Genomic DNA, 17656 nt, shown 5'->3' on the forward strand with positions numbered 1-17656 from the left:
GATGGACACTGGGGAGGGTTTGTGTTGCGTTGAGTGCTGTGAATTAATGGAAGACTAATGACCTATATCCCTGAAACAAATGATAAACATTATATGTTAATAGAAAAAAAACCAGCTTATATTCTTAAGAAAATTAAGTACAGAATGAGGAAAAAAAATGTATAGAACACAAAAAATAGACCAAAATGGTGACATACCTAAGTGGCAGGGGCTAGGGTTTTTTTTTTTTTTTAAGATTTTATTTATTTGACAGAGATCACAAGTAGGCAAAGAGGCAGGCAGAGAGAGAGAGGAGGAAGCAGGCTCCCCGCTGAGCAGAGAGCCCGATTCGGGGCTTGATCCCAGGACCCTGAGATCATGACCTGAGCCGAAGGCAGAGGTGTAACCCACTGAGCCACCCAGGTGCCCCAGGGCTAGGGTTTTTAATCCCCTTTATGCTTCTCTCCACTTTTTTAGTTACTGAATACATTTTTGTAAGCAGGGAAATGAAAATACTAAACAAATCCTATTATTATACCTGGACTGCAACTATATTTTAAAAATACAGCATAGCCGAACAGCTGGAAAGAACAAAATATCAAAATATTGGTGTTTATTTCCAAGTGGCTTGTGGGTATTTTCATGATGCATTTTCCAAATGTTTCTAATGTGCATGTACGGACTTTCGATAATAGCAAAAATAACTATTTTAAGATCTAGCTAACTGGTTGCGGCTTGCAGAGAAGTCTTTAGTGGGTGGGAACTTTTGTGGTCAGTCACTAGAAACTGGGGAGCATCAGAGGAGAGGACTGCTGTGCTCAGTCCATGCTTGGAAAGATGGAAGGGTGTGGTGCCCGGGACCAAAGATATGGTGCCCGTGAGGCCAAAGATGATTTCTTCTTCCTGGGTTTTGTTCTGGGTGGCATGGGTTCTGCCTGGAGTCATCACTGCTGTTCTTGTGCTTATTTCTCTGGTGTTCTCTCCCAGCTTTGAGTAGTACCGTTTGTGTCCTATGTTTTGTGCAAAGGAGAAATACCATTTGTCTTCATGGTCCCCTTCCACGGTCAGTAGAAATGAGAGAAAGTCTGATCTTCTAGAGGAGAAAGTCCCTTTTCGGACCAGAGTGTCAATCTGTCTACTAGACCGCAACAGGAGACATCCTTCTAATCTAGTGCTGAACTCTTGAGAGATGTGTGAGAACCGGGACCACCTGCTTTAAGGCAGTGCAGTTCACACTGTAAGGTGATGTTTATTAGCATGGATTCAAGTCCCTTTACAAACTACCTACTTGGTAAAAGGGCAAAATTCTGTTGGTCTTTACCTTCAGTGCCTAGTTAAGATTATAGTCAAGATGTTCCTCTAAGAGTGATATGCAAAACACCTACACATCCTAATCACCTACGGGGTGGGGGCATGCTTATTAAATAGAATCCCTGGACATTCCTAGGCCCAATAATCTATTTTGAATATTCTTTACCCTATGAGTATCTTAGTAAATAAAAATAATTACAGATGATGCAGGTTCTATAAAATGAAGTGTTAACATCCAAAAATTGCAAAATGCCTTTCAAGGTCCAGTTTACCACTCTGGCTTTTATATATATATACATATACAAATTGCACACACCCTCTTTGATTTTTCTGGCGTCAGCGGTGGTTCCCAAAGCCTGACTTTGTTATATAAACAAAATATACATGAAAAGAAACAAAACAAGGACCTCTATCAGCTTTATTAGCTGTAATGATATGCATTATTTGTAATTATAAATTACATTTAACATGTAATTATAACAAAAACTTTAGTTTTGAAAAACATTTTATTCAAGAATTACATAATTTCAAATATCTTCCAAAATACAGTTTCCTAGATTGCTACAAAAGAAAGCAAATTCAATAAGAAATTTAAATCATTAAATATGTTTTACTAGTATATACATACAGAATGCCAAGCAATTAATATTTAGCCCTGGAATGCGTACCATGTCTTTTGTTTTTTCTTATTAAAGAGAGGCTCAATCCAGCACTTGGTATAGGCTATGTACAACAGGCCAAGTTCAGTGTTGAGAAGAGTGACATTAGCTGCCTCAGTTTACAGCTGTGGTAGTTTGTCCACAGGGGTGTCAAATTTGAAGTCTGTAGGAAACAGATCTGGGGCTCGAGGATAGATTAGCCTGTAAGACTGTCTGATTGTAACATCAGCAACACCAGCAATATCTCCAATTTCTAAAAGACAAAAATCAAAATATTAATTCCAACTTCCATCTTATCTCCCATCTACAACCTGCATTCCAATGTGTGAGATAGAGTAGTATAAAATCCAAACTGAAAACCCCAGGGACGTTGACTTTCAAAACCTAACAATGCAAATCCATACTAAAAGGTAGGTAGGAGGGCTATGGTTGGTAACAGTAATAACGGCAGTTATCCCTATCACCTCAAAGGGCTGTCTCGGCCGTATGAAGAGCTCTACTCGTTGCAGGCCACGGGAAGAGTGCTCAGGGCACAGCACTAGGAGCGAGAACTCTTGTACTAGCCGTCCTTTTGAGAACTGACTGCTTTTCCTTCACAGAAGTCTTTCTGAGGATCATGGAAGCAATCTATGAATACATTCTTATAAACTCACTTTATTATTTCCATGTTAAAAGTTCCCCTGTAACACCCGTAGTAAATTCTGTTCTTCTGTTAAAAGATTCTTTTGGAATCATACGTTAAAGACTGTCCTACCTCATTTTTCTACTTAGTACATCAGACAGTATGCATCTACTTAATACAGCAGTACATTCTAGCATCATGTAGATGTTTTCAATGTTAACAGACACATAACACTGAGCATTGGGAGTTCACGTATTTCTAGTCTATTACAGAAGCCTAGGAGATCTAGTTTTACCCTTCAAAGTCATTGTCACCTTTTTCCTTTTTATTAAAAGGAGTCCCAAGGGACTGCTATGTGACAACTGTTTGATCATAAATTCTTAATCAAAATGGATTTTTAAAACATAGGCTTTACTGCAAACTCATTTTACCACCTTTTCACAGATCAACGCCTAAGGTTTTACGGATTTTCAGTGTGGATGCCTGCCACCAGTGTGCAATGAGCTCATTTTAAATGTCGTCTCATGTTGTGTTACATTTGTTACCTGTCTTCTAGGCATGGAGATGGTGACTGTCAACTGGCTGCTGGGAAGGGAAGAAAAGGGCTTACATCTCAAAAAAACCCAAAAACTTCATGTAACACAAACAGCAAAAAGTGCCAAGATAAACACTTTTGTGCTGTTGATTGGAATAAAGGTAAGGACACTCGGCTTAGTTTTAACTTCTCAATTTTACCAGAAGACTCAAAATTTCCTTGAGTCTTCTCAAAATTAAGGCCAAAGGAATGGATAATGGCACATTTAAGTAACTAATGGTTGGCTTCTTCTTTCTAATCACTCTTCTATATAATGTATTACTTTTATTAATATAGAAACTTGCAGCCTGAGCAGAGGTGAAAGGCTGTTCTTAATAGGGTGTTATAGTCAGTGCAGCCAGTCCTCTCACTATCTCACTTTTAAATTTAGAATGGACTGTTTTTCCTTTATAGATCTTTTTGAGGATCACAAAAGTAATTAATGAATAAATGCTTGTAAAGAAATTCACTTAGCACTTCTTTCTGTTTGCAAGTTCCCCTACAACAATAAACTCAAAAGTGGCTTTTAGAAGGTTGAAACTACTTGTATGTCAGTGTCTTCATTAAGAAACTGAGTAACGTTTGAAAGGAGAAAGAGAACAGGCTTCAGAGAATGTTACAACCTGATGGTCAGCATGAACTGCTAGTACCCACTGTAGGAGGTCATGCTGGGAAGTGGGAAACAAGTGCGGCCCCCAAACTCTCTAGATCTAAAAAGCTAAATTTTGTGGGGGAAAGGAGGACTATTCAAAATAACTGTTTCAGGGTGACAAAAATAACTTCTAGAAATGAAAAATGTAGAAACTAAAATACTTAATTTGAATGGGAAAAGTGTGTCCATACAGAGTTATGCCTATAAACATTTTTATTTATGAATCACTTACAAAAATACAGTATTTTGCTGTTAAGTTTTGATTCCAGGAAACTACTTTTTTTTAAGATTTATTTATTTGAGAGAGGGAGAGAGAAAATCTCAAGCAGACTTTCCACTGAGCATGGAGCCCGACATGGAGCTCAATCTCACAACACTGAGATCATGACCTGCGTCACCCAGGTGCCCCAAAGAAGAAATTCTCTCTTAAATGTGAGTTCCGATATTTACCGGCTTTGTACTTAAAATGGAAATACAGGGCACCTGAGTGGCTCAGTGGGTTAAAGCCTCTGCCTTCAGCTCAGGTATTGGTCCCGGGGTCCTGGGATCGAGCCCCGCAACAGGCTCTCTGCTCAGTGGGGAGCCTGCTTCCTCCTCTCTCTGTCTGCCTCTCTGCCTACTTGTGATCTCTGTCTGTCAAATAAATAAATAAAATCTTAAAAAAAAAAAATGGAAATACAATTACATACTACAGCCTTCACAATTTCATCACTATTCTTCCTGAGAAAGAGGCCTACCTTTTTGGGTCCTCTTCTCAGCTGATGCCTGTGAAGCCATGTAAATGGCTGCCGCCGCCACAGAAATCGGGCTCCTTCCAGGAACCAAGTCCAGTTCCACAGCTTTACGGGCTATATGTGTAGCTGCCATCTGCACTTGTTTAGGGAGACAAAGGTTGGAACAAAACCTGGACATAAAGTCCCCAGTTGTAATCAAATCCACGCTGGTCTCTAAAGCCTTCAAAATAAGTTTAAAACATCTACCAATTTCTTTCTTAGAAATTCGTGACACAGCACATATTTCTGAAAGGAAAAAATTAAATAAATCCATGTAAGTCATACGGTTCATTTAAGAATACATCATTTCTGATTATAAAATACATTCTGATTGCAAAAGTGCAATCATGCCTTAAACAGCCTGATTAAAAAATAGGCAGAGGGATCTGAATAGAGATTTTTCCAGAGACAACATACAGATGGCCAACAGGCACATGAAAAGATGCTCAACATTACTAATTATAGGAAAATGCAAATCAAAACCACAATGAGATATCACCTCAAACTGGTCAGAATGGCTATTATCAAAAAGACAAGAAATAACAAGTGTTGGAGAGGGGAAAGGATGTGAGAAACTGAAACCCTCATGCACTGCTGGTGGGAATGTAAACTGGCGCAGCCACTATGGAAAAAGATGGAGGCTCCTCAAAAAAACCAGGAATAGAAATACTTTATGATCCAGCTATTCCACTTCTGGGTATTTATAAAAAGAATACAAAGACACAGATTCAAAAAGATATGGAGACAATCTAAATGTCATCGGTGGAGGGATGGACGAAGAAGTGGTAGGTACATATACCAACACACAATATTCAATCACAGAAATGAATGAGATCTCCTCATTTGCAACAACATGCACAGACCTAGAGGGTATTATGCATAGTATGTGGAATCTAAAAACAAAAACAAATGAATAAAAACAAACTCATGGACACACAGAGAACACCCTGGTGGTTATGAGAGGGGAAAGGAGTTGGGGAGTAGGCAAAATGAGTGAAGGGAGTCAACTGTACGGTGATGGATGGTCACTAGACTTTTAGTGATTGCTCTGTAGTATGTAACAGATGTCAAATTACAGTTGACCCCTGGACAACTCAGGGGCCAGGGGTGCCAATTTCCAGCACAAAAATCTATGTGCAATTTTTTACTTCCCAAAAACTTAACTACCAATAGCGTACTGTTGTCTAAAAGCCTTAGTGATAATAGTCAACATTTGTATTTGTATTATATACTCTCTTTTTAGAATAAAGCTAGAAGACAATATTAAAATCGTAAGAGAAACTACACTTGCAGTGCTACACTATACGTCAAAAAAATCTGCATATAAGTAGATACATGCAGTTCAAATTCATGTTGTTCAAGGGTCAAATGTATAATATTGTGCACCCAAAATTCACCTATGGTATATATGGGATATATGGTATATAATGTATCAATTACATCAATAAAGAACAAATCATGCCTTATAAATGAATTTCTGATCTTCTCAGTGATAGTTCCCACAGAGCTAATTTAAAATTTCTCAGTTAATTTAAAAAGATTTATTTTTTAGAGAGAGTGTGCACAAGTAGGGGGAGATGCAGGGAGGATGGAGAGGGAGAGAGACTCTCAAGCAGACTCTGCATTGAGCACAGAGCCTGGTGCTGGACTTGATTGATCTCATGAGCCTGAGATCATGACCTGAGCCAAAACAAGAGTCAGGTGCTTCACTGACTGAGCCATCCAGGCACCCCCTCTGTTAATTTAAGTATTTATCACATTTCAAGTAAGTCTTAAACAAGTTAAATGTAGGTTCTTATTATTTCAATATTAACTTCTCTCAATTTCAATTCAGACAAGTTGCTTCAAAAATTCTAAAACTTCGTTGATATTTATGTATGTATGATATTTATGTATGTATTTATGTATGTTGTAAGGAGTAGGTATATCAAGATGAAAGAAAACACTGAAAGCTAAAGAATACTTCTCAAGCTATGTGAAGTCACATGCACGGGCAATCTCTGGGATTACAGGCTGTAACAAAATGAGATCAAATATTTGATCCTGTTGTCTAAAAATTAAACTACCACTTTCAGAACAAATTTAACAAAAGCCTTAGTTTTAAGTTTTAATAACCAAAAAGATGATGAGGATAAAAGCCATGCCTCATAGTAAAATATGCACTGATGAATGAAAGGTAATGAAAGTCTTACACAGAAATGAACCCTGGCGGTGAAAGAGGAAGCCCCACAGCCTCTCTGAACAGCTGTTAACTATTCATTGTGACTGCAAACTGGACAGAAAATACTAGTTCTCTCAAAGCCTCCGACATTAAGTGTGAAAGTGCAAACTGTGTAACTTGAAACAAATGGCGCTGATGTTTTCTAAGGCTTGACTCCTTCACGGTAGAGACCTGTGCTGGGAGCGGGAATGGTTTTCCATGCATCAAGTGTGTAGACTTAACTAGTAGGGAAGGCGCCCTCTGGCTTATGATGCCAGGCCTCAAACACCCCAAAAGAGTCAGTTCAAAAGATCTCATGAGCAAAGAACACAGAGCTCACATGAACTAAAGCGACGTTACATGGGAAAATAGTCTGAAAAGAATATGGTTAAGATCATACAATGAATTTCTGTCAAGGAATAAAATAAAGAGACATTTGGAAATGATACTAAGATGGATTACAATATGTAACCAGAAAAACATGACAGCTACATAATGTCAAAGCTGCTTGACTTTGGTCTGTTACTTTATCACTGTTATTACATAACTTTTGCAATCTTTGCAACTAAAAACTTACCTTTAAATGTCCTAGGAACCCCTTCTTGTCTACAGGCGATATAGAGACAAGCGGAGGCTATGGCATCATTAGCTCTGCCCTTTAGGCTCTTCTGTTCATACACTTGCTTGAATAAATTATTTGTTCGATCCTTCAAAGCAAAGAAACTAAGTTTAATTAACTCTAGGCCATTTAATTAGTTGCAATATCAAAATTTCATGTGTTCATTAAATTATGCTAAGTCAATGCCAGAATGGCTTAAAGGAGACAGACAAGAACTTACAACTATATTCCGAGGGAGGTTGATTCTGTCTGCCATAGTAGTGATTTCTTTGAAAGCATTCATCATTGCACGATCAGAACTACTCATTGTTCTCCGATTTTGGTACTTAGAATTGCCAAATTCGTCAAAACTGGCAGCTCCTGTACCCTATAAAACAAAGTTTTACAACTTTATGCAAAAAAGATTCTTTAAATATGAATGAACAGACATTTTTAAGAAAACAACTTCCACGATCTGACTGCGTAAGCCCAAGAATTCTACCCTGTGCTTCCTCCTTATTCCTTAGTAGAACAAGTACCAGATTGAGATGGTTTAAATGAGTATCTGTGAGAGGACCCAGTAATATCAACCATCACATTAACAGACCAAAGAGAAACATCAAAGGATCATCTCCAAAGGTGCTATAAAGGCAAGCAAATGAAACTCAAAAGCCATTTTTTGATAAAAACTCACAAAACACTACAAATAGGTACTTCTTCAAATTAGAAAATCTTTCTCCCACGCCCCAGGCCAGCACAGTAATTAGTGAAGAAAAAAGGCATACCCTGTTTTATTGTGCGTCATTTACTGCACTTGGCAGAGATTATATTTGTGTACTGCTGTTAACAAACTGAGGGTTTATGGCAACCCCACGTTGAGCAAGTCTGCTGGTGCCATTATTCACTTCAGGTCTCGGTCACATGTTGGTAATTCTTGCAACATTTCCAACTTACTCTATTTCTCATGGTGACCTGTGATCAGTGATCTTTGATGTTACTATTTTAATCGTTTTGGGGCTCCAAAAACTGCACACTTAGAAGAAGGCAAGCTTAATAAATTTGTGCGTTCTGACTGCTCCACTGAGCAGCTGTTCCCCCATCTCTCTCCCTCTCCTTGGGCCTTCCTGTTTCCTAAGAATCAACAATACTGAAATTAGGCCAATTCATAACTCTTTAATGGCCTCTCTGAGTCAAAGGAATAGTCACATGCTTCTCACTTTTATATCAAAAGCTAGAAATGATTAAGCTTAGTAAAGGAAGGCATGTCAAAATCTGAGATGGGCTGAAAGCTAGGCCACTTGTGCCAAAAAGCCAAGTTGTGAATGCCAAGGAGATGTTCTTGAAGGATATTAAAAGTGCTACTCTCCAGCGAACACACAAATGATAAGAAAGCGAAACAGCCTTCTTGCTGATATCTTGATGATATGAAAGTGTTAATGGCCTGGATGGAAGATCAAACCAGCCACAACATTCCCTTAAGCCAGTGCCTAATCCAGTGCAAGGCCCTAACTCCCCAATTCGTGAAAGCTGAGAGAGGTAAGGAAGCCCCAGGAGAGAGGTCGGAAGCTGGCAGAGGTTTGTTTCTGAGATTGAAGGAAAAGAAGCCATCTCTTATAGAGCACAAGATGAAGGGCACGTGCTGACAGAGAAGCTGCCGCAAGTTCTCTAGAAGACGCAACTATGAGAATTCATGAAGGTGGCCACACTCAACAACAGATTTTCAATGTAGAAGAAACTGCCTTCTACTGGAAGAACATGCCATCTAGGACTTCCTCAGCTGGAGAGGAGAGAGAGGTCAATGCCTGGCTTCAAAGATTCAACAGCCTGTCTCTGTTGTTAGGGCCTAATGTAGCTGGTGACTTGAAGTTGAAGCCAATGTTCATGTACCAGTCTGACAATCCTAGGGCCCCTAACAATTATGCTATCTACTTTGCCTATGCTCTAGAAATAAAACAACAAAGCCTGGATGACAGCGCATCTGTTTATAACAGGGTTTACTAAGTATTTTAAGCCCACTATTGAGAACTACTGCTCAGAAAAGAAGATGGCTTTCAAACTATGACTGCTCACTGACAATACACCTGGACTGTCTGGGGGAGCTCTGGCTCTGACAGAGCTGGACAATGGGATTACTGTTGTTCTCACGCCTGCTAACACAACATCCATCCTGCAGCCCGTGGATCAAAGAGTGATTTCTACTCTCAAGGCTTATTTAGGAAACATATTTCGTAAGGCTACAGGTGCCACAGCAAGTGTTTCCTCTGATGGTCCTGGGCAGAGTCCACTGAAGAACTGGAAAGGATTCACCATTCTACATGCCATTAAGAACATTCATGACTGATGAGAAGAGCTCACAATATCAACATGAACAGGAGTCTGGAAGAAGTTGATTCCAGCCTCATGGGTAACCTGGCGGGCTCAGGACTCCAGTGGAGGCAGGGACAGCAGATGTGGTGGAAACAGCGAGAGGACTAGAAGCAGCAGGGGAGCCTGAACATGTGACTGGATGGCTGCGGTCTCCTGATCAAACGTTCACGGAGGAGGGGCCGCTTCTTACGGATGAGCAAAGACAGTGGTTTCCTGAGCTGGACTCTACTCCTGGTGAAGATGCTGTGAAGATGGTTGGAACGACAACAGAGGATTTGGAATATTAAATAAACTTAGGTGACAAAGAAGCGGCAGGGTCAGAGAGGACGAAGTCCAATTCTGAGACAAGCTCTTCTGTGGGTAAAATGCTATCGGACAGTATCACAAGCTACAGAGAAATCACATGTGAAAGGAAGAATCAGTTGATGGGTAAACTTCATTATTTTAAGAAACTGCCAAAGCTACCTACCATTCAGCAACCATCACATCAAAGCAAGACCGTTCACCAGCAAAAAGATCACAATTCACTGAAAGCTCCGAAGATGGTTAACATTTTAAAATTAGGCAAGGAGAGCAAGACAGGGGGGCACCTGGCTGGTGCAGCCAGTAGCACCTGCAGCTCTTGTTCTTGGGATTGTAAGTTCAAGCCCCACATGGGGTGTGTTTACTTAAGATAAAAAATAATTAAAAATTAAAAAAATTAAGCAAGAGAAAAATCAGAGGTACTCATTTGGGAAGGAAGCGATAAACTATTTACAGATAGTTTTTCTGAATACCTAGGATACTCAATACCTAGGATACTGTAAAACTGCTATAAATAACAGAATCCATGAGAGGCAAGGTCAAAATTAAACAAAAATCAATAGCCTTCATATGTCCAACTAACCAGTTATAAGGCAATGAAAGAGAAATACTCCAAATGCAAAACAACAAAAAAATAAGTACCTAGGAATCAACTTAAACATAAAAGATCTTTATGAAGAAAACCTCTCTAGAAGGACACATATGACTTAAGGAGATGGAAAAGCATACTATATTTTTGGACAGAAGATTTATCAGGAAGAAGTTGATTTTCCCTAAGTCAATTTGCAAATATATCTAACCAACGCTTCGCTGAAAATAACTTAAAAAAAAAAAAAAAAAAAAAAGTGCCGCATCCTAAACTTTAAATGGAAAAGATGAGTGAAGAAAATGCTGAGAAGGCAGAGCAGTGAGGAAGAGCTAAAGCTATGGGATACTAACAGTGCGGTGTGACATCTGACTTGACAGGGCCAGGACGATACAAGATAGAAAGTCTGGAAATAGTCCCAAATACATATAGAAATCTAGTATATGACAAATTTAACACCTTAAAAAACTCATTTTTGCCATGTAGGATAAACAACTGTCAAAGGATACAGAAGAGAACTAGCGATAGTGGTTACTGGTTTCTGACAGGGAAAGGAGGTTGCACTGGGAACTGAGTTTGGGGGTCAAGGGTGAAGAAAATTGTGTTCTTTTTATATTTGTGTTTGAGTCATGTACTTCCTACTGAAAAAATTTAAAAATTAAAAGAAGTCACAGATTCAATTAGTTGCAATCTCAGATTTTAAAATGTCCTAAGTATACTTTTATCCCCCAGCCTGTAAGGCTGAAGTAAATGTAGAAATCACCCAAAGATATTTCTGAATATAATAGTATCAACTTTAATCAAGCCTACACTGTGGTTCTCAAATTTTATATGTACTTTATAAAGCATCAAATTTTATATGTACTTTATAGAGCATAATTAACGACCTTTTTCATAATATTTTCTTGAAAACAGACTGGAGGAGTATAGATTAGGTCCTGAAATAGCATCCCTCTATTAGTTCTTTGGGATATGGCCACCACTACTTCCAGTTCAGATAAAAGAGCAAAAAGAAGCCAGGTTGCCAGACAGATTACACTGCTGCCTTACCTAACAGCAACAGCTACCATTTACTGAACACACACTACATGTGTGTTATAAAAACTTTACCTACATTTCCATGTAACCCTCAAAATTTCTATGAAGTACTCGTATTCTCACCTAACTGAGGACGAACGTGAAGCTTAAGTACGTGGCTTAGGTAAGTCACAAATCCACCAATATTAGAAAATAGGCTATATTGAGCTACAATTTAGCTCAGTGGGGGGAAAAGAAAAGACATTCATAATATTCAAGGAACATATCAATATGAATGCATAAAGATCACACTACATTCAATTTCTGTGCACAATATCATGGAAACAAGGGCCTGAGATATAAAGACACTGTTATCACGACCTGCTGATCTCCCCTTTAAGGTGGAAAAAATGTGTAAGGGAATAATCATTCACAATTGTATTACTGGTAAATCTTACTTTCTCAGGTCAAAATTCCTCATGGAAGCAGTGAGAGATACTTCTGCAAAGTTCCCACACTCCCAGGTCTATGGTCAGTCCACACTTTCTATTTCCTAGAGAGAGGTTCGATTACCTTGCCAATCATAGTAGACAAATCTCCATCACTCAGAAGAGGATTCTGAGAGTCTCCAACTCGGGATGGATCTTTTGTTGCTTTATCATTGCTGAAAGTTCTCCATTCAGACCCCACATCGATGACCCGGTCACCTATAAATGTAAACACCAATCTAAATGGTCTTGTCAGGACAAGATTTAATGAACACTGTGTAATACCCAACTTGGCCCTTTTATTCTAGGAAATCTCAACACGGACATCTAGGCTCCAGCTTAAGTATCACGTCGCAGACATCTGTCCTGAAGCATTCCTTTAACAACTATGCAAGTCCAATAAGTACCCTATTTATTATTTATTTTAAAATATTTTATTTATTTGAGAAACAGATTGAGAGAGAGAGATCATGAACAGGAAGAAAGGGTAGAGGGAGAAGCAGACACCCCACTAAGCAGGGAGCCTGATGCAGGACTGACCCCAGGAACCTGGGATCTGCCTAAGCTGAAGGCAGACGCTTAATTGACTGAGCCACTAAGGAGCCCCCATAACCCTCTTTAAATATTGTCCTATAAACAGTCATATTCTAACTCTTGGAAGAAAAAGAATTAGTCAAAATAAAGACAAATAACAAAATAAAGCCATTCATACGTGATGCAAAGATAAATATGATTCAGAACCAAAATTTGCAAGAGGCACAGAAAAACACACACACACACACACACACACACCTGAAAACACTGCTCACAATGATATTAATGCACACAATTTCATATAAACAGTTATTTTTATAGGAAATGCTTTGCAGAGAACTAGGCCTAAACTTACATTTTAGTAACTATTGGACAAAAACAATTATTTTTGGCCAAATAAGTTAAAACAGAGTAAAATGTTAAGCCTAGAGCCAGTGAAAGAAAGCCAGGTAGTCATACCAAAAGAGCAGATATGAACAGATCTGGCTGACTACTGCTTTGGAGGGGATGCTCAGTGGCTAGTAACATCTCTGCAGTGACAAGAGTGACCCTGAACACTTGCGCCTGTGGTTGTTGTGTGAACGTTCTCTTTTAATCCTCACAGCCTCGAAAAGTAGATGCCATTTTTACTGCCACTTTAGAAATAAAATTAATTGGCCTAAGATCACCCAACTAGAACTAAGATGTGCCTCAGACCCCAAAGCCTATTGTTCTCTACTACATCTGTAAAGCCTGAACTCTCCCACCACAGTGTGATAAAACTGAAAGCAGGAACCAGGCCACTGCACTGTTGCCTGAACAGAAAGGAGACAGGAATGGCAGAAATCAGTTACCTCAGCAATAAAAAACAGTTCTGGTACTGACAGCCATGAACATAACAGTTAGGAGCACGGACTCCACTATTTGCCGCTTAGTCTTGGGCAAATTATGTCATTTTTCAGCTTTAAATTTCCCCAGTAACCTTACAATTTAAATATTGTAAAGATTAAATAAATACAGGTAAAGTACAGGTAAAGTGATTAAAAAGTTCAAAGTGAGTGCTTGATATTTAGCTATTTGCTGCTACTAAAATGAAAACAAGATGACAGAATATTCTGACATTTCCCTCCTTTTGGTGAGAGGAATAAAGAGGCACCGGTTATAAAACATTCGTCTCCACATTACACTTTGAAAGTAGCAGAGTACTCTGCTCCAAGTATTTGATCAGAGGAGCAACAAAGAGAAAAGAAGGAAGGAAATTAATGTAGACTCTGCTAAGTCTTCTGAACCATTTTCTATGTAGTTAATTAAAATGCTATACTCCAAGTATAATCATTATAATCTGATCCCAGTGTTATAGTTAAGAAAGCAGGTCAATGTGCAATGGAACCATTCATTCCTGATGGTTTTGGAAAACTATTTTTCTTTGAACAGTCAGCTCACTTGGGAGTAACCAGATATTACTTGGACTATCATGTGTTCCTGTCACAAGGGAACTGAGATGACAGGTAGGGTCCCCACATGCCGACCTGTATTAAGTAAGAATGGCCAAGGAAGGCTGAAGCAGGGAGAGTGGTGTATAACGCAACCTTAGTGGATGAGAGATTGAGCAGCTGGCCCAAAATAAGGACAAAAAGGTTAAATGGATGGGACCATCACGATGGATTTATCTGCTTCCTCCTCATAAAAACAAACATCATTAAACTTGGGACGTAATTCTACAAGTTCTAAAACTTAACCTGAAAGTAACAAAACCTATGATTATAGACTTAAGTCTCACTGCAAAACTAATTAAACAAGGTTCTTATCTCAAAGAGACCACTCTAAAGAGACTGATTTTTCTTCCTTTTTATAAAAGAATAACAAGGCTTGCTTACCAACATATATATTATTAGTTATATATATATATATATAAAGCGAAAGAAATTACCTGTATTTCAACTCTAGAGAAAACCTCTGTAAATATTTTGGAATATGTATTTTCTGCCTTTCTAATTCATATGTAGGTTTTTCCCTAAAATTAAATCACATTGTGCCTATTCCATGAAAAGCTCTATTCAACACACCTGTACCATAAACAAGATAAGATTTTTAAACAGTTTAGGTGCTTTTAATAAAGCATCTGCCAAATAAAGTGATACCCTGATGTCTCCATGAACTATTGTTTTCATTTTTTTATATTTATTTATTTATTCATTTGAGAGAGTGAAAAGGGTGAGAGAGAACATGGTGGGGGGTGTGGAACTGCGAGGGAGAGGGGGAGGAAGGAGCAGACTCCCAGCTGAGCAGAGAGCCCAGGCCCCCAGGATCATGACCTGAGCTGAAGGCAAACGCTTAACTGACTGAGCCTCCTAGACATCTGTTTTCGTTTTTTTTTTTTTTTTTTTTTAAAGTTTTTTTTTTGGGAAGGAGAAGGTACTTTTGCTCTGGGGGTGTGGCTTAGGGGGAGGGGATGGTGGCAGAGTGGGAGGGAGAGAGAGAATCTCAGGCAGACTCCCTGCTGAGCTAGAGCCCAATACAGCGGATCCCAGGACCCTGAGATCATGACCTGAGGTGAAATCAAGAGTCGGACGCTTAACTGACTGAGCCACCCAGGCGCCCCATGCACTGTATCTTCAAAGGGAAAAATGGGAATCTAATTTTCCTAGTCAGAGAAATAAAAACACACAAACATATGCGAAACAAAAAACTACGATGGCCTTCATATTTGGATTTACTTGCTAAATTCTAAGTCCAAAAAGAAAAAAATCAAATGTCATTAATAATAGTTTAAAGAACGTATTAAGAGAACAGCATAAACGAAAAGGCAGGGAAGTATGCTCACAATATTTAAGTTTCTCTAGAAATCTAAAGATAAAGCATCTTGCCTAATATTTTATTTCATAGCATTTTCATTTTGGCCCCAAAATAACCTACCATGAGTTTCTTTTATTGGTTATTTTGTACTGCCTTTAAAAAGAAAGATGGATTGTGGGGAAGGTGGGTGGCGGGAAGCTGGCCTAGAATAGTATAAATAGAAAATCCAGAACTTGGTAGTGATGTCATTTTTCCACGTATGTGGGAACAATCTACATGCCTCATTCAACAATTTGTGATTTGTGCTAAGAGCCATTCCCTCTTTTCATATTTTACTGCTCAAAACATAGCATTCATAAGAAATGAAATTTCCAAAATAATTCAAATAGCATATCATGAAACTATAACTGTACCATCAGTGAAGTGCCTGAGTAATGAAATAGGGCAGATCATTCAAGAAAAACCAGAGTGCATGAAGGATTTTCATTTGAAGGAAACTTACAGGAGGCAGCATCTTAAAAGTTGCTTTGGAAGAAAACTGCAATACACAATCTTTTCAAGGGTAAGTGCACAAGGCAGCCATAGTCCACCTCTGGCAAAGCAGCAGCCTGCCGATAAACACATGCACACATACATACACAAAACCTCCCATATCCTTTCATGTTCTACAAACAGGAGAAGCACACCAACTTTTACCGGTTCTTAATCAAACACTGATTTTTGTAAAATGACCACTAGAGAGTCTATATATGAAAATCTGAAATAGCCAAAATAATACCACTACCATAATATCCAGAACAGCAGTGCTCCTCCATCTAGAGTGTGACTACTACCACTTTGATCAGGTTCCCCAGCCTCAATGTGTAGAGTCTCTGTTCCACACAAGTACAGTTCTCAATCCATATATCAGAGTGCTGTCTAAAGAGAATGAACTAAGACTTTTACCATATTTCAAAGAGAGTAAGTTTCATCTCTGTATTTTTCAAGAACAATTTGAGAATAGTTGCCAATTGGCACCTACCTCCTGATTTGGCATTTCCACTCTTAAATATTTACCTACAAAAATCTCATACAACAACGTTCATAGTAGCATTACTCGTGTTACTAAAACCTGGAAACAACCCAATGTCCATTAACAGGAGAATGTACACAATGAGCTATCCCTCAGCAAATAAACTAATGATTCATGCAGTGATATTATGAATGTATGAATCATGAATGTAAATGCATTCAAAACACTATTCTGAGCCCCCAAAAAGTCAGTGACCAAAAAAATCATACTATATGATACTATTTATATAAAGTTCAAAAACAGACAAAATAATCTATGAAGATAGAAATCAGTACAGTGGTTGCTGCTGTTGGGGACAGAGGTGACAGACTAGAAAGAAACATAAGGGGACTTCTGAGAATGGAAGAAAATGGTCTAAACATCTTGACTAGTGTTGATTACAGCAGCATATGCAGTGTCAAGACACAAACTGGACATCCGGGAGCTGAGCATTATACTGCATGCAATTAGACCTCAATACGTTACAAATAAAAATTCACTCCACCAAACACTGTTGATTTTGAACTAAGCTGCACCAAACCTATCCATTATTTTGGGGATGGCAGAAATATTATCAATCTTCTTGGACAAGGAAATATACTCTTTCTCAAGCTCTTCTATCAGATTATATGTATGTCATATTTATGACTAGATCTAATTTTTTTCTGTTAAAAATCCCATTTTCTAACTAGTAATTGCTATAATATTTTATATGCTTATATTCAGCTACTTTTAATAGACTATTAATTTTTAAAATTTGATCTGAATATTCTAGATATAGAATCCCATCAGTAGCAAAGAACTTATTCCTCTTCCAATGCCTTAACTTCCATTTCCATTTTATATCTACAGCACTTGTCAGAACTTTGAAAACAATGCCTTTGATTTAAAACAGAAATATCTCCAATATTTCAACATTATTCATAAAAATAACAGGTGAACAAATTTGTCATCTATTAAAGCATCATTCTACTCTAATGCAGAGTATCTTCTATTAGGAATGAGCTGAGTTCATAAAATGTCTGTCATCTTAGCAAAACATAGCGTTCCTTACAATACTATCTTTTTACATTATAAAAGCTAGCCACAGTTGTTTGTGGGTTATTAGTCTTCTAGCACTTATATGTTAGGATAAATCAAGTTATTCTGGAGTAGTAAATAATTTCA

General features: G+C 38.3%; 1 protein-coding gene across 1 annotated transcript in view; it reads right to left on the reverse strand.

The window, feature by feature from the left end:
* Positions 1-1690: 1690 nt before the first annotated feature.
* Positions 1691-17656, reverse strand: part of LOC111143150 (general transcription factor IIB) — a 32632-nt gene continuing 16666 nt past the window's right edge. The window contains exons 4-8 of the mRNA XM_022496655.1: positions 12215-12348; positions 7610-7756; positions 7348-7477; positions 4535-4816; positions 1691-2202 (exon numbers count right to left, since the gene is read on the reverse strand). Of these exons, the coding sequence (XP_022352363.1) occupies positions 2069-2202; positions 4535-4816; positions 7348-7477; positions 7610-7756; positions 12215-12348 (827 nt within the window). The 3' untranslated portion in view covers positions 1691-2068. The remainder of the gene's footprint in view (positions 2203-4534; positions 4817-7347; positions 7478-7609; positions 7757-12214; positions 12349-17656) is intronic.

This window comes from Enhydra lutris, unplaced genomic scaffold, assembly GCF_002288905.1.
Source record: "Enhydra lutris kenyoni isolate GAN:26980312 unplaced genomic scaffold, ASM228890v2 scaffoldscaffold9, whole genome shotgun sequence".
Taxonomy (NCBI): domain Eukaryota; kingdom Metazoa; phylum Chordata; class Mammalia; order Carnivora; family Mustelidae; genus Enhydra; species Enhydra lutris.